Below are 14,159 nucleotides of genomic sequence, written 5' to 3' on the forward strand. Positions count from 1 at the left end.
GGGCCTGCTTAACTTGAGCTATGCGCCAAGTCCAAATAACCGCAAGAGATGGCGACTCTGTGGGTGCGGGCAGTGGCCTGCAGCGTTTTTTAAGGGCTATCTGACGCTCCCAAGAGCACCGTAGTGGAAATGTGTGTTTTTGTATGAATCCTCTCTCCTTCCTGACTAACGGCTTCCCTCCCTGCGCCCACTCTGGACATCAAAGAGAGACTATCTTTATTCCGAGTGATTTGTGCTGCCAGCTTAAACTCTGTGCCACCTCTTATGGAGATGTTCTGAGCAGAGGGCCGTTGGCGGGCGGCCAGAGTGCACGGGAGATACAGAGGCATCGTTAAAAGCCAGTTAGGGTCGACTTTGTGACGTAATAACTGTAAGATGAAGGAGTCGTTTTCTTTTTTGTTCAGTGGCAATTTACTGAACAGCCTCAGAGTCAGGTCTTCAATGAGTAAACATTGATTTGGCTGAATAAACATTTACAACACAAACTGTCATCATTAAATAACACTGGGAAGTAATGGTCTCTAGTACCTTTAAGGATAAAGAAACTAAAGGGACTTTTCATCATAGGTTTTGGCAGGTACAGAATAAAAATGTATGAAAGATAAAACATTTCTAAACACAAAATATCTAAAAAATGATGAAGATCAGTAAAACAGGGAAGCAACATAATGATGCAAAGAGGAGAATTCTAGTCTAGAGCCTTCCACCACCTAAACCTCACTACCACGTGGATTATACAACTCCACTCAAACAATTACGGAACAATGGCAACGGCAAGGCAAAATTTACACAAAAACACATCTTAAAACTCCTTCATTCATTCAGTAATTGTGAGATACAGTTTGTATACTATATTTTCCTCAACAATAACACTTATTTCCAATTCCAAGTATGGCAGTTTTCCCAGAGGAGCCTTCCAAGGCAACAGGCAGCGGAGCCCAGTGGTGGTGCGATACCATCGCCAGGGGAGACGACATCAGTCGACAGGCTCAGGGAGATCATGATTAAGATCATGATTAAGCTCAGCATACTCCACTGCACCCTGTTACACACACACACACACACACACACACACACACACACACACACACACACACACACACACACACACACACACACACACACACACACACACACACACACACACACACACACACACACACGTAAAAAAAAGATACACACATTTCAACAATTCAAATGATGGTGATATGATGCAACTGGAGGAAAGTTCACTGTGTACATGGTGAATTCACTTAGGTACATTGTTTTTGTTGTGATGGGACAGATTCCAAAGCAGTGATCTCACGATACACAAAAACATGACAAAGAAGCTTGGATACAATCCTGTATACCAACGTCTCTTTTCCACCTGGTGGGCTTCCATAGTGTTCATGATTCAACTTCCCACAGAATCAGTCATATCCTGAGCTTTTGTATTGCCAGTTCCCTCCCTGTGACAACACATTGTCCAACCGAGCAACTCTGGCCAGATTCAATAAAACAGGTATTATACTTTTGCCCCACAGAGGGGGTCGAACACACTGAAGCACTGCTGGGCTGCCTACTCACTAAAATTCAAAATGAGAGAGAGAGGAGCAGGCTATATTTCTAATCTTGCAGTTATTTAATGTGCTTATGAATACTCTGTGTGGATGATGTGATAACTCTCTCTCTGTGTGTGTGTGTGTGTGTGTATGTGTGTGTGATTCCTGGCTGACTACATAGATTCTAGTGCACGATAGCAGAGGAAGCCACAACCCTGTTTCTCTTTGTTCTCCCTACGGAAAGTCTGAGTGTCGCTTCCCCCCACCCATGGCACAATCAGCACTCTACTCTTAAATAGCCCTCTGTAGCCTGTTGAGTGAGTAGAGTGTGTATGTGAGAGTGTGTGTGTGTGAGAGAGAGAGAGAGAGAGAGAGTGTGTGTGAGAGAGAGAGAGAGTGTGTGTGAGAGAGAGACAGACAGAGAGAGTGTGTGTGTGTGAGAGAGAGAGACAGAGAGAGAGAGAGAAAGAGAGAGACAGACAGACAGACAGACAGACAGAGAGAGAGAGAGTATTTAAAAGGGAGGCGATGGGGAGAGAAAAAGAGGGAATGAGTGTGAGATTATATGTGCATGCATGCAGGCAGTGCTTCTCTCAAGTCTTCACTGCAGTTCTGATACGAGTCTTGAGTGTGTGTGCACTGTGCATCAACAAGACACAGGAGTCAGTCACATCCTCCATGTGTGTGACATTCAAGAAATGCATCTCAAAACATGAACGCTAGACGCTACATCTTTCACAATCCTACCAGACGATCAAAACTAACTCCAGTCTCCAGTACGATCATTTGAATAATTACAGCAGTTGCCACGAGAAGAGTTAGAGAGTGGCAACAGGATGAAGCACTCCGCGGCAGGGCAGAGGTTCGCTTGAAAGGCATAAATTAGCGCAATATTTCACAGCTGGTTGACATGCTGGTGTTTAGTTGAGGAGGCTCGGAGACTAGCAGATTTCCTGCACGGTTACAAGGCCAAGGTGAAGGAAAGGGGGAGGTGAAAGGAGCCGGGGAGAGAAAGAAAGAGAAGGATACAGTAAAAGAGAGAGAGAGAGAGAGAGGTCAAGTTCTACTTACGTTATCTACATGCTCAGATGGGTCTGGGGGAAAAAAACATGAAAAGCACTTCAGTTGACTTATCACTTGTTCGGTGTGAAAACAGCTTAAATGAGAGTGTAGGTGGAGGGAAGTCTGCTTATTGTAAACAACAACACACAACAGTGAACTATTGAACTCTAAGAGTGTGTAGGAGAGAATGTGGCTGGAATATTTCATATATTTTCAGTTTTCACATATTAGCCAGTGAACAACTGTGTGTGTGTTTGTGTGTGTGTATGTGTGTGTGTGTGTGTGTGTGTGTGTGTGTGTGTGTGTGTGTGTGTGTGTGTGTGCTTTTCATGCACTGCATGTTTGTGTGCAAATGCAAAATGTGAAATTGTATGCCTGGGTGTGTCTGGTCAAGTACACCATAAACATATTAAATATAGATTTTATTGTCAGAACTGAGCCTCCGCCCGAACATTCTGTGCTCATCACTGCGCTCTTGTCAGAGTGAAACAACCACAAAACAACCACAAAACATGAAACAAGAGCACAGGAGCATCTATGAGTTCTATATTTGCCCTTCCGTGTAATAAGTGGGCTTCTTGTTTAACAGGCTAGAACTGAGATAATATCTATATGTAGAATTACAGTATATTCATTATATCATTATATCATTTCATGAAATGATGAAATGATAATGCTATTTGCATTAATGGTTTGTGTGTGTGTATATGAGATGTTTGCGTAAGTTACCTAGTGGGGCTGTTTGGAGCTCACTGTACACGGTATCTGTACCCTTCTTTAAAGGAACTACACAGTGGGAACACAAACACAAACAGCCCACATAAAAATCAAAAACTCGTTCCACGGAATAGAACAATTATGCAATGTATTGTGCATTATATAGCAGTGTTTCTTAACTGGCCCGGCCTCAGGACCCTCAATTTCCCAGGGACATTAAGTTGCGACCCATATTTTAGAGCTCAAGCCCACAGATATAGTGAGCTATGTGGGAAGACGTGCAAAGTGCCTGTACTTGTTTGGAACATGCTAGTGTTTGGCACATTTACGAAGTCCTGTGTCACCTCTCAAAGTACTCAACAGGTTTGTCTTTGACAGTAGACTAAGGTGACCAAATGTCCGAGTTTGACTATCAATCTAACTGAAATACATACTTTTTTTTATCTTCAAAAAAGGGTAGTTTTTTCTGTATTTTTCCTCTCATGCTCCAGCAATTTACTGCACATCACACACTGGGCTTCCTGTCCCTTTTTGTAACATAAGTGTATGTGATTCCATTCTTTAGATATTCAGGGTTGTTTGCCATATTTACCTAGCCTGGCTAGCGCCTACCACATCTCAAATGAGACGTGGTCTGGCAACCAGACGTTCATTTTCTCGTATTTGAAAAAATGCCCAGATCCGTTCATTGGATGTCTATCAAATTCGTCTGTGCATAGCCCATCATAGTCTTGCTTTCTCCCCTGTTCTGTGATTGGTCACCAACATCAGGCGAAAATGTGGGTGTTAGTTTCCAGACTGCCTTAGCAGCGTGAATGAAATCACTGCGTAAGGCAGGATGGGAACACCCAGGCTAATATTTACCGCTAAAATGACCTGTCACAAACATTATCTTTGTCCATGGTAACAACTGGCATAGGAATAAAGTCTATCAAAATAAAAGTTCAACATTTTTTTTTAAACCATAAACTCCACGACTCACCCAGAATGGCTTGGTGACCCACTTTTGGATCCCAAACCACCAGTTAAGAGACACTGTTATATACAATATATTCATATTAAATGAATACATTAATCCATCAGAGAGATTTGACAGTCTAAAGATCCCCAACCCTGCCAACCGGCATAAAACCATGCCCTGCCTGAGTGGAGGCCAGCATGACTGGGCAGGACATGAGCTACTAGTCATGAGCAGCTAGCTGTGAGTAGCACTGGAATTACCAGGGCAATTAGCTCCACCCTTCCTGTTTATCAACTAGGAGATGTTTCTAGAATTTTTTTTTAAATCTTGTGCCCCCCCCCACCAACTCGCCGCCATAACCTAATGCTCCTGTGTCAATTAAGAATAATTACTCCACGCCCAGGAAAGCTCCACTCTCTTATCAGGGCTCAAGAATGTCGGGAAACTGCCACCGGGTTCTCAGTGTCTTTACAGAGACTTAAGCTGAGGATGGAGACATGACAGAGATACAAACTACGGAGGGACCGGCCAACAAACAAACGAAAAAAGGGCGGGAAGCCAAAAAAGAAAAGAGTTGACCAGAGTGTGGGGAAAATATGAGAAGACAGAGAGAGAACGTCCTTCGCACCTCGAAACAGTTTGTCCATTCTCCACATTGATTTTTGTGTGTGAGGGCATACCCCAAGTGACTTATGATAATAGTGACCTTTGCCCTGTGGGGTTTGGGGCCGTTGTAGCTGATGTACCTGTAGTGCGTGTGCGAGGCCTCACCTCTGGCTGGATCTACAGGCTGTGGATGGACCACCTCCGTGTACTCCACATTAGGGTCGCCGTGGGAGTGGACGCTGCTCCGGCTGCTGCTATCTGGAGGAGGAAGAGGGAGAAACAAAAGAATATGGGAGAAGCTCTGGCCATCTTCACAGAAAAATCAAGTCAATAGCCAGAGCCTGAAACAGGCGTGTTTCTGGCAGGACAATGGTTACCATGGCAATGTGGTTACCTGAGCTGGACGGTCTTTCGGTCCACACACTTGGTCCGACGTTCACACCCACTGCAAGACAAAACATAAGGGGGTGGACATGTTCAGAGTGAGAGACAAAGGAGAGAGAGAGTAAGAGAGACGATAGAGGAAGAGAGAGCTACAGCCAGCCCTGCTGGAGTAGGTGACCAGAACAATATCACCAAACAAGGAAGTGACTGTTTTCAATTCAGCCATATTGTTTCTCCTTCAGTGTAATCAATCGATTTCCTCAGACTGCTGCTTGCATTTGGCCTGAAACTCATGCCTTTGTCCACAGAAAGTCCCAAGCACACGTGCACGTGCTCACACACACACACACACACACACACACTCTCTCTCTCTCTGTCTGTCTGTCTGTCTGCCTGCCTCTCTCTCTCTCTCTCTCTCTCTCTCTCTCTCTCTCTCTCTCTCACACACACACACACTCACACACACACACACAATCAGCATTGAGGCCAAATAGGAAATCCTACGTAGAACGTATTGTTTCAGTAGCAAGTACAACCTGGCTCATTTCATATCTAGAAATGGCCGTAAAGACCATGGACATTTCTAAAGAGTTTAAATGATCTTCATAAGGCAAGGAGGAAAGGCATTCTCACACTTGTTTCTTGATTCTGTAACATCTGAGGATTAACACAGAAAGACAGTAGACACATTTCCAAAATAAACACCAACCTTTTAATTCTAAAAGTGATTCAAGCCAACCAAGCAAAATATATACATACCCTTTCTTGTCAATTTATCTACAGTGAGCAGTGCAAAAATAATCCTCTTAACAATCTCAAAACAAATACAAATGAATCAAATAATCAGACAAATGGTGAAGCAATCGGTTAAGTGAATGTCACTGTGTAGAACATAAAATGAACACATGCAATGTGAACAGACACACACTTGAGAACACATGGAGTATGAAATGACATGACAGTGATGATGTTCGGAACACTCGGGGCAGACTGGCCGAGAGGACGGGACTGTTACGCCACACCGGGCCTCCCGGGGGGTCAAAGTTCATATACTAGTGTCTGGCACGTACAGACCTGAAACTTCCACAAGGTATCCATGTAGGTGTGCGCTTTAATAAATAACAATCTGTGCGTCTGTGACTTCTGTGATAAATACTCGGTGATATAAAACACAAGTGAGCGTGAGGCGAGGAGAGAGGGGGGGGAAAAAATCCGTCGGGGGGGAGGAAAACTTTTTCGCTTTTTCATCTTGACATTTACGCTCCTTTGGGCAGATCATCTTCCGCTTCTTTGAACATCCAGGCTTTTTCGAGGAACTTGACCAGAGCGCGCAGGGAGCCATTTGACCTTTGTGCTCTTCCAAATATCTGTCAAGGGCGACGGGACAGTAATCCCCGCTGGCCTCTACGCTCTACACTGCCCCGCTGGCGAGACTGACGTTGGTCCGGGGGGCCACCCGATGCCAGGGGCGCACTGCCACCACACTATTTCATGTCCCATTGGCTGAGTTCCCCTCCATCGCGTCCAAGTGTGATACTGCGTCTGGAATCAGATGGTCGGGGTTGGGTGGGGTGGGGTGGGGTGGGAGGGAGGGGGGGAGGGGTGTGTCCAATCACATGGCTGCTTATGTCAAAGCGATGACTCACCACTGTTACGTAAGTGATCCATGCGCGGCTACTTGGCACAGGTAGCAGAACTCTACATACTGTATCCCACGGACACTAAGAATAGCAGCAGCCTACAAGCTCTATGAAGGCTCCTAGGTGAAGGTCTCTATGTCTCTCTCTCTCTCCAAGCAAATACATGCAGACTCATGGTGAACAATGCTGGGAACCTGCAGCTTATGCTTGGACTGAGACAGAGATAGAGACATGCATACACACACATACATACAGTACAGGACAAACATAAGGGGGGCATTTACTCAGACATAACAAGGGGCCTCAGACACAAACAGAAACTTAAACAAAAACACGAGAAGCAACCAGCAGGATGCAACATGCACATGTCTGCAAAAAAAAGCGCCTGCATTCCTCCTGAGGCCTAACGGTCCTGCTGGCACGCATACAGGAGCTGTACAGGGGGGAAGGTCACGGCTACGACTGGGATAAAGAGAGGGATTTCTTTTCTTCTACGAGGAAAACGAGAGGAAAAGGGGTCATAGCGGAGGTTAAAAGAGACAGGTCGGCAACCTTTTGAATTCACCCAACACACAGACACAATTGAGCAGTGGCCACCTACAGTAGATATTTCAACTTGCAACTTTCGCTGAAAAGAACAACTGCAACATTAACAAACTGAATTTAAAAAAAAAAAGAAACTCAACAGCCGGATTAGTTCAGCACGGTATAGCGGTATGATAACAACGCCTTGGGTCATTCAGATGGTATATGGGGAGGTGAATGTGTGAATGGGTTAAGAGGATGAGACACAATGGGCATGCTATGGGTTCATTCGGCGGCAAGGAGAACAGGATCGAAAAGAGGCGGGAGAGAGAAGTTGAAGGTGAGCTCTACCTTTGTTTAAAAACGGCGTGTCGCTCATATTCACTGCGAAAGCGTCATCTGATTTAGGGCTCGCAGGCTTTCTGGGGAAGGTGGAGATAGTCACGTACGGTTGGCATTCCACACAGATGGGAGACACCCTGAACTTCGTAACAAACTACTGGCTAACAAACTGTTGACATTCCAGACAGATGGGAGACACCCTGAACTTCGTAACAAACTACTGGCTACAGTTCACCTCGTCACTCACAACTGACCTAGGTCCAATTCAAATACACAGAGGCTACAGATACATCCCTCTGTCAAATGACGATTTACTGTAAGCCATCCTTACACCAGAAGACTTGGGACAAGATTTGGGAAAGATTCTTGAAAGATTGAAGTCTTCTGAGCAAGCTTGAATGGGGAGCATTTGTTAAAAGACTCCAATCTTCCAAGAATCTTTAGCAAATCTTGTCAAAGTCTTCTGGTGTATGGGTCATAGTGTCATAGACGCTTGAAGGAAATTCACCTGTCAACTTTACCACCAATGCCTTCAATGCCTACCCTCTGACATGCAAGACCTAGCCGCTTCAGACTGAGGAGAGAAAAGCAAGAATGCAAGCCAACTCACACTGACAGTTCAGTAGTCGTCTCTCTTTTACCTGCAGTGAAAAGAAAAGATGAGAGGGGGGGTTTGGCTTTGTTTTTGTTTTGTTTTGCTTTTGCTTTTTGTTTTCACGGGCTGGCTGGTGAGGAGACTTGTTGTGAGGCTGGAGGACTGTAGGTCTTTCTACCTCGCTTGGCTTTGTAGCGCACTATGAAGACGACCACCAGGGCGGCGACAACCAGCAGGCAGATGGCAACGATCAGCGCTTTCTTCCACGAAGCCAACTTCACTGCAGACATAAGACATGAGGACAGGAACAATCATTTTAGTTACGGTACCAACTTCGTCGCAGTTTCTATCTGTTATTTGACAATTTTTTCCCCTAAATCCTTAAATGCATGTGCAGATATTGGCCGCGTTTCCCAGATTCGTTAAGAAGCGCTTAAGCGCTAAGATCTTCTTAGGAGTGCTCTTGGACACTCTTAAGAACGCTCCTAAGATGTTAGCACTTAAGAGCTTCTTAACGAATCTAGGAAACGCGGCCATTACATTATCGTTTAGAGAGTGTTCATAGCCAACCTTGGATGACGACCCGGTCACTGTCGACTACATTGGCTGCATTCATGGCACGGCAGTAGTATTCGCCGCTGTTCATTCTCTCCATCCAGGGGATGACAAAGTAGCTTGAGTTGGAGTTGACCGTTTTGGTGTCGAGATGTTTATTGCTCTCGGAGGAGAACCACTTGAAGGTGATGGGCGGGGTCCCGCTGGCCACGTTACAGATGAGGGTGAGCTCGGAGCCCTCTTCAACGTTGTGGGGGACGGGCAGGGTGGTCAGCAGGGCTTTACCCAAATGCTCTGGACAGGAGGAGAGACGGCGATAGGGTAAGAACACAGGAATGCAGAAGAACGCAGAACAACAAGCGAACGGAACCTGTGTGTAGAAATGGCGTGGGGAAAGATGAGAAGGTAGTGTTCCGGAGAGGATGGCCTCACCTACAACTAAGGCGGTCAGAGGTAGGCTGTCGCTATAGTTCTTGGAACCGTCATTCTGAGCACGGCACCGGAAAGTGCTGATGTGTTCTTTCTGTTTGATGGAGGCGTTGAAGCGAGCCTCGTCCCATGGATTGAAGACGGTGATGTTCTGCAACCTCTTATTACCTTGGAATAGTGTGTAAGTAATGGGAAGGGTGCCATTGGACTTGCAATAGATTTCAAATTTCTGTCCCAGAATGACTTTTTGCGTGACAAAAATGTCAGGCTTGGTAGCGAGCACTGCACAAGAAACAACAGAACACCATCAGTTACCAGAAATTCATCTGCCATGACAGTTCGCCAACATGTTTTACAAAGTCTATAGTATGAAATTACAGTATATTACACAAACACTGCACATACTCCTTTTGTTAATGAAAATTTCATCAAGATTTCATTCAGTTAGTTTAAGAGGCACTACAGTTCCTATTTCAGGCAGGCTAAAAATAATTGCATGCTTTCATACATTACAACTTAAGCATAACTTCTGTAACTTAACTGCACACATCAATTAAGAAAAATGAAATAATGTCAGGGTCCAAGATATTGATACACTTCCTTGTATAAGCGATATACTAGAACTATCAGACAACTCGGTATAAAGTAGAGAAGGCGGCGCAAACCTTTAGATCTGAGGACGATCACTTCGCTTTTCTTTGAGATGGACTTTGCTTCTGCCAAGCAGTGGTAATGTCCATTGCCTGAATGGCCTGCTTGGATAACCATTTGGCCCATGATGTTTCCCATTGGTTGGAGACGGTTGTTTTTATAAATGGAGTACTTTATTTCCTCTTGCCTGATTCTTTCCAAGTTGGTGCTTTCGCAGGTAAGACGGACATATTCACCTTCAAATGCTTGCTCTGGATTAAAAGTCAGCGTGGGTTTTGAGAAGAGCTCTGTTGGATTAGATGTTAGATGATGTTAGAGTTAAATGAGACACACTACGAATACCAGTAGGGCATGACAATGTCCTTACAAGATACTGTATGACACAATGGGCCAAGTGTTTTTCTAGCCACTAAAAGACATATTGATTGTCAAAAGCTTCAAGAGATTCCCAGTAGTAGGTGTTTGATATACCCCCATCCTCCTCACCCAGATTGGTACATTAAAGAGACCCTATGCAACTTTCTGCAGGAGACGATCGCTCCTTGTTTACATCTGGAAGTCTGAGACGAAGAACCATGCTTGCAATTTATATATTTAAATATAGCCTATACATGTATAAATATACACGCTAAAGCTGTCGGGGAAGCTCTGCAGAGAAAATGCAAGCATAAAACGAGCGAAACTAAAACCGAAACCAGAGATGAAATCGCCAATCCTGCATAGTTCCTCTTTAAGTTAAATAGTTATGCAAGGGCTTTAAAACACACACCCTTAAAACGTAAGGTTTTGGCACACTTGGGTGTGCACTTTGTGCATACAAAAATGCGCTTTATAAATAAATGTGACTTGACTTGACATCACAGAGCATTCTAATGCCTCCTCCTGAAGTCTTACCTTTCACCGTCAGCATCTTCTTGTCTGTCTTGGCCACAGCATTCACCTCCACTTTGCACATGTACTCTCCAGAGTCATTTGCTTTTGCTACTGCGCTGTAGTCGACTCTGCCACTCCCCAGGGACAGAATATTTTTGCCCATGATTAAACTGACCGTCTCCGTCCGACGGGGGGAGTTGACCACACAGGAGGCGCTGAAATTGTCCGCTTCGATGATTTCCATGGATGGGGAGATGGTCAGTCTAACAGATAAGGCTAACTCTGGAATGGCAGAGAGATACAGGTTGACTGCAGGATGTGTCAACAGTCACATAAACAAACAAAGCATAGGTTGCAGTAAAGAAGAGTTTAGCGAAGAAGAACACATTTGTCTTTTCATCTACAGACATGTGAGTCTAGAATATGCGACATAAAAGATCTCGAAAATCATAAAAGATCTCGAGAAAAAAAAAGATCTCGACCTCTGTACTTACCTCTGACAGTGACGTACTGTGGCTTACTGACAGATGATTTCACGTGTGATGTCAACAGACGAATGGAGTATTGGCAGGTCAAGTTGTTGCGCCCACTGTTCGAGAGCTGCAGCTTCACGCTTAATTCCTCTGAGTCGGCCTGACGAACCACCACCTCTTGGTCGCCCACGAAGAAGTAATAGAGAAGCTCGCCCCGCTCACCTGGGGCTCTACACGTGGCGGTCACCTCATCGCCCTCCAGGACGTTGTTACTATCCACAGAAATCTGTGGAGTCTGAGTTCCTTCAAAGGACATGCAGGTGACATGTTAAAGGGTATCCCTGATATGAGAAGTGTGCATCACACAGCTGACCACATGATAATAGAATGGACAGAAAATGGGAGGACTGGAGAGACAATACATCTTGTCTGAGAGATAGATGAGTGTTGAGCTATACTTAATCAGGAAACTGATTTGTAGTTGCGGTATATGAAGATATCAACATTTGTGCTCCTTAAAATAGGCAATCTGAAGTTTGTTGCTGTCAAAACTAAACATTTCTTTATGGTGCATGCACAGGAAGGAGCGGTGCACAGGATGTCTACCGAATACACAGCAGAATAGAGCAACATCTGACCTAGAGAGACTTGTCCTCGACAATCACAAACACAGAGATGATCTAGAATAATCTATAATCCATAACTGGAAAAACTAAAGTGTCAGACCTGTGACGGTAAGTGTCTCCTTTCCGCTGGACCTGCTCTTATCTGGGATGAACAGGTGGCACTTGTAACTCCCCGAGTCCGACACTCTGGCTGCCCCGATGGGGTAGTGGAAGGTGTCGGACTCGCTGTCGGTCCTGGGCACAAGTTCTTGGTTGTCCTTCTCGATGCTGAACTTGTAGAGTGGGGTGAAGCCTTGGCTTCTGCTAACGCTGGCGTGGCACGTGGCCGTCACGTTGGTGTCCCTCTCCACGGCAGCACCAGGGCTAAACGTCAGGCTGATGTTATCGATGCTGAACTCTAACCACAGGAGAAGGACAGTGACAAAATGCACTCACCTCTTTACGAAATACAATTTTCAAAAAACACACACAGCGTATCACACACACTCAGTCAGTGACTTAACAATCCACAATCAATTAATGGCTGTATGTCTAGTGATGTGCTCATCAAATATGCCATTGATTTCAATTATGTGATTTTATTTCATTGTAAATCAGTTCAGCTACAGACCCTAATTTCTAATCATATTGTAAACATTGGACTTATAGCAGCATGAAGTAGTCATAAAGACAGAGTTTCTTCCAGCTTCTCTATTGGTCATCAGACTGACCTCCCACCCCTCACCTCCACACACGGAGAGAAAAAAAAGGGACCAAGTGGGCAGCGGAAGGAAATGCACTTTCCTAAACAAACTAACCAGGGAGCGTCTCTGGAGATCGGCGCTATTTTAGAGTCCAAATCTCCCACCGCTAGCCCAAACCACAGCAGGGGCAGCAGATAAGGGTTCCCTCACCGCTCAGACATACAACCAGACACACATGGGGAGAGCCCCCCCCGCCCCCCCGCCACCCCCCCTAGCAAAGCCCAGGGGCTGTGGAGCCAAACATAAATCAAGCCATGGAGTCCCAGCTTCCCAGCTCTGACTCATACAGTGTGAAGCAGCCAGAAAAAAAGCATCCCTGTGCTGCTTCCATTGTTGCCCCAGGCACACAAAAGCATTTGAAGTCTTAATGAGAGTAAGGCAGGAGCTGGGGTCGAGTTGGAGCTGCTGTTGACTGACACTGGACCAGGACCTATGCAGCTGGACTGACTCATTCTCCGGCCACATGCCGGCTATGTTTTTTTTTTTTTTTTTTCCAAAGCTGGAGGCGGCGTGTGACAATAGGGACAGACGTGTTCCCAAAGCAGCAAGTGCCAAAGCTTTTCCACCACCTCATCCTAACATAGATTAGCTCCTTGGAGGACCACACAGCAGTGGCTATCTCTATCAGCAGCTACAACATGAGCAACCGGGGGAACGCAGGTGGCCGGTCATTTCCCAAGAGGAATCTGGAAAGCCTGATGAAGACAACAGTCTATCCCTGATGACCAACTGACTAAAGTTACTGTGCTCTCCCATCTGAACACTTGGGTTTCAACGAATCACAGTGAGGACACAAGAACATCTTTATCATCTGATCAACTAGAAGCTCTTTTTGACTCTTGCACATCAACTGTAATAGAAGAAGTGTGTTCTTACCTCCTTTAACTCTTTGGCCTTACAAATAGAGGATCCCAAGAGCAGAACCGAAAACATAAAAAAAAAAAAAAACATTCAACAGGGAAACGCACCACAAAAAAACAGCATCAATATCTATGAATCCAGAGCCCTGAATGAAAATGTGTGAAAAATGAAATAAAGTCCTTACATGTGAAGAGGAGGAGGAGGAGGAGGAGATGGCAGGTGGCCATCCTGCGTGAAGGCCGCTGGTGGTCCCACATGGCTGACTGCAAGAGGTGACCGCCGAGAGAACACACAGACACACTGAAGTGACCAACGACAATTTTACACTGGATGGGATAGTCAACGAAAGCGAGAGAGAGACACACGTCAGAGAGAGAGAGAGAGAGAGAGAGAGAGAGAGAGAGAGGAAGGCGGTGGTTATGGGTGGTGAGGTGGGAGTGTTTGGTCTCTACCTCAGCACGGTTATCACTGAGCACAGCCTCAGCTTTCCCTAATACAACAGGAAGTGACTGTTGTTTCCTCAGGAAGCACCAGCGGGCCAGGGCTCTCGGCCTCTTTGGAATGTTGGCCAA

The 14,159-nt window shown here is 45.4% G+C and overlaps 1 protein-coding gene across 9 annotated transcripts; it reads right to left on the bottom strand.

Annotated features, from left to right (window-relative positions):
* Positions 1-387: 387 nt before the first annotated feature.
* pecam1b (platelet and endothelial cell adhesion molecule 1b) lies at positions 388-13,900 on the bottom strand. 9 transcript variants are annotated; one of them, XM_062545413.1, is made up of 16 exons: positions 13,772-13,900; positions 13,603-13,620; positions 12,084-12,380; positions 11,379-11,660; positions 10,906-11,166; positions 10,026-10,298; positions 9,364-9,642; positions 8,947-9,225; positions 8,555-8,656; positions 8,392-8,422; positions 7,791-7,861; positions 5,285-5,335; positions 5,056-5,148; positions 3,336-3,392; positions 2,616-2,638; positions 388-1,042 (listed from the first exon to the last, which is right to left on the bottom strand). In XM_062545413.1, exons 1-16 carry the CDS (start codon positions 13,842-13,844, stop codon positions 977-979), a joined length of 2,256 nt encoding a protein of 751 aa, XP_062401397.1. In that variant the 5' UTR covers positions 13,845-13,900; the 3' UTR covers positions 388-976. The 9 variants fall into 9 exon arrangements, 7 of the variants coding, with proteins under 7 accessions (XP_062401397.1, XP_062401403.1, XP_062401411.1 ...); XM_062545419.1 differs by lacking the exon at positions 3,336-3,392; XM_062545427.1 differs by lacking the exons at positions 7,791-7,861; positions 8,392-8,422.
* Positions 13,901-14,159: the final 259 nt, after the last annotated feature.

The sequence above is a fragment of the Sardina pilchardus genome, chromosome 1 (genome assembly GCF_963854185.1).
Source record: "Sardina pilchardus chromosome 1, fSarPil1.1, whole genome shotgun sequence".
In the NCBI taxonomy this organism is placed as follows: domain Eukaryota; kingdom Metazoa; phylum Chordata; class Actinopteri; order Clupeiformes; family Clupeidae; genus Sardina; species Sardina pilchardus.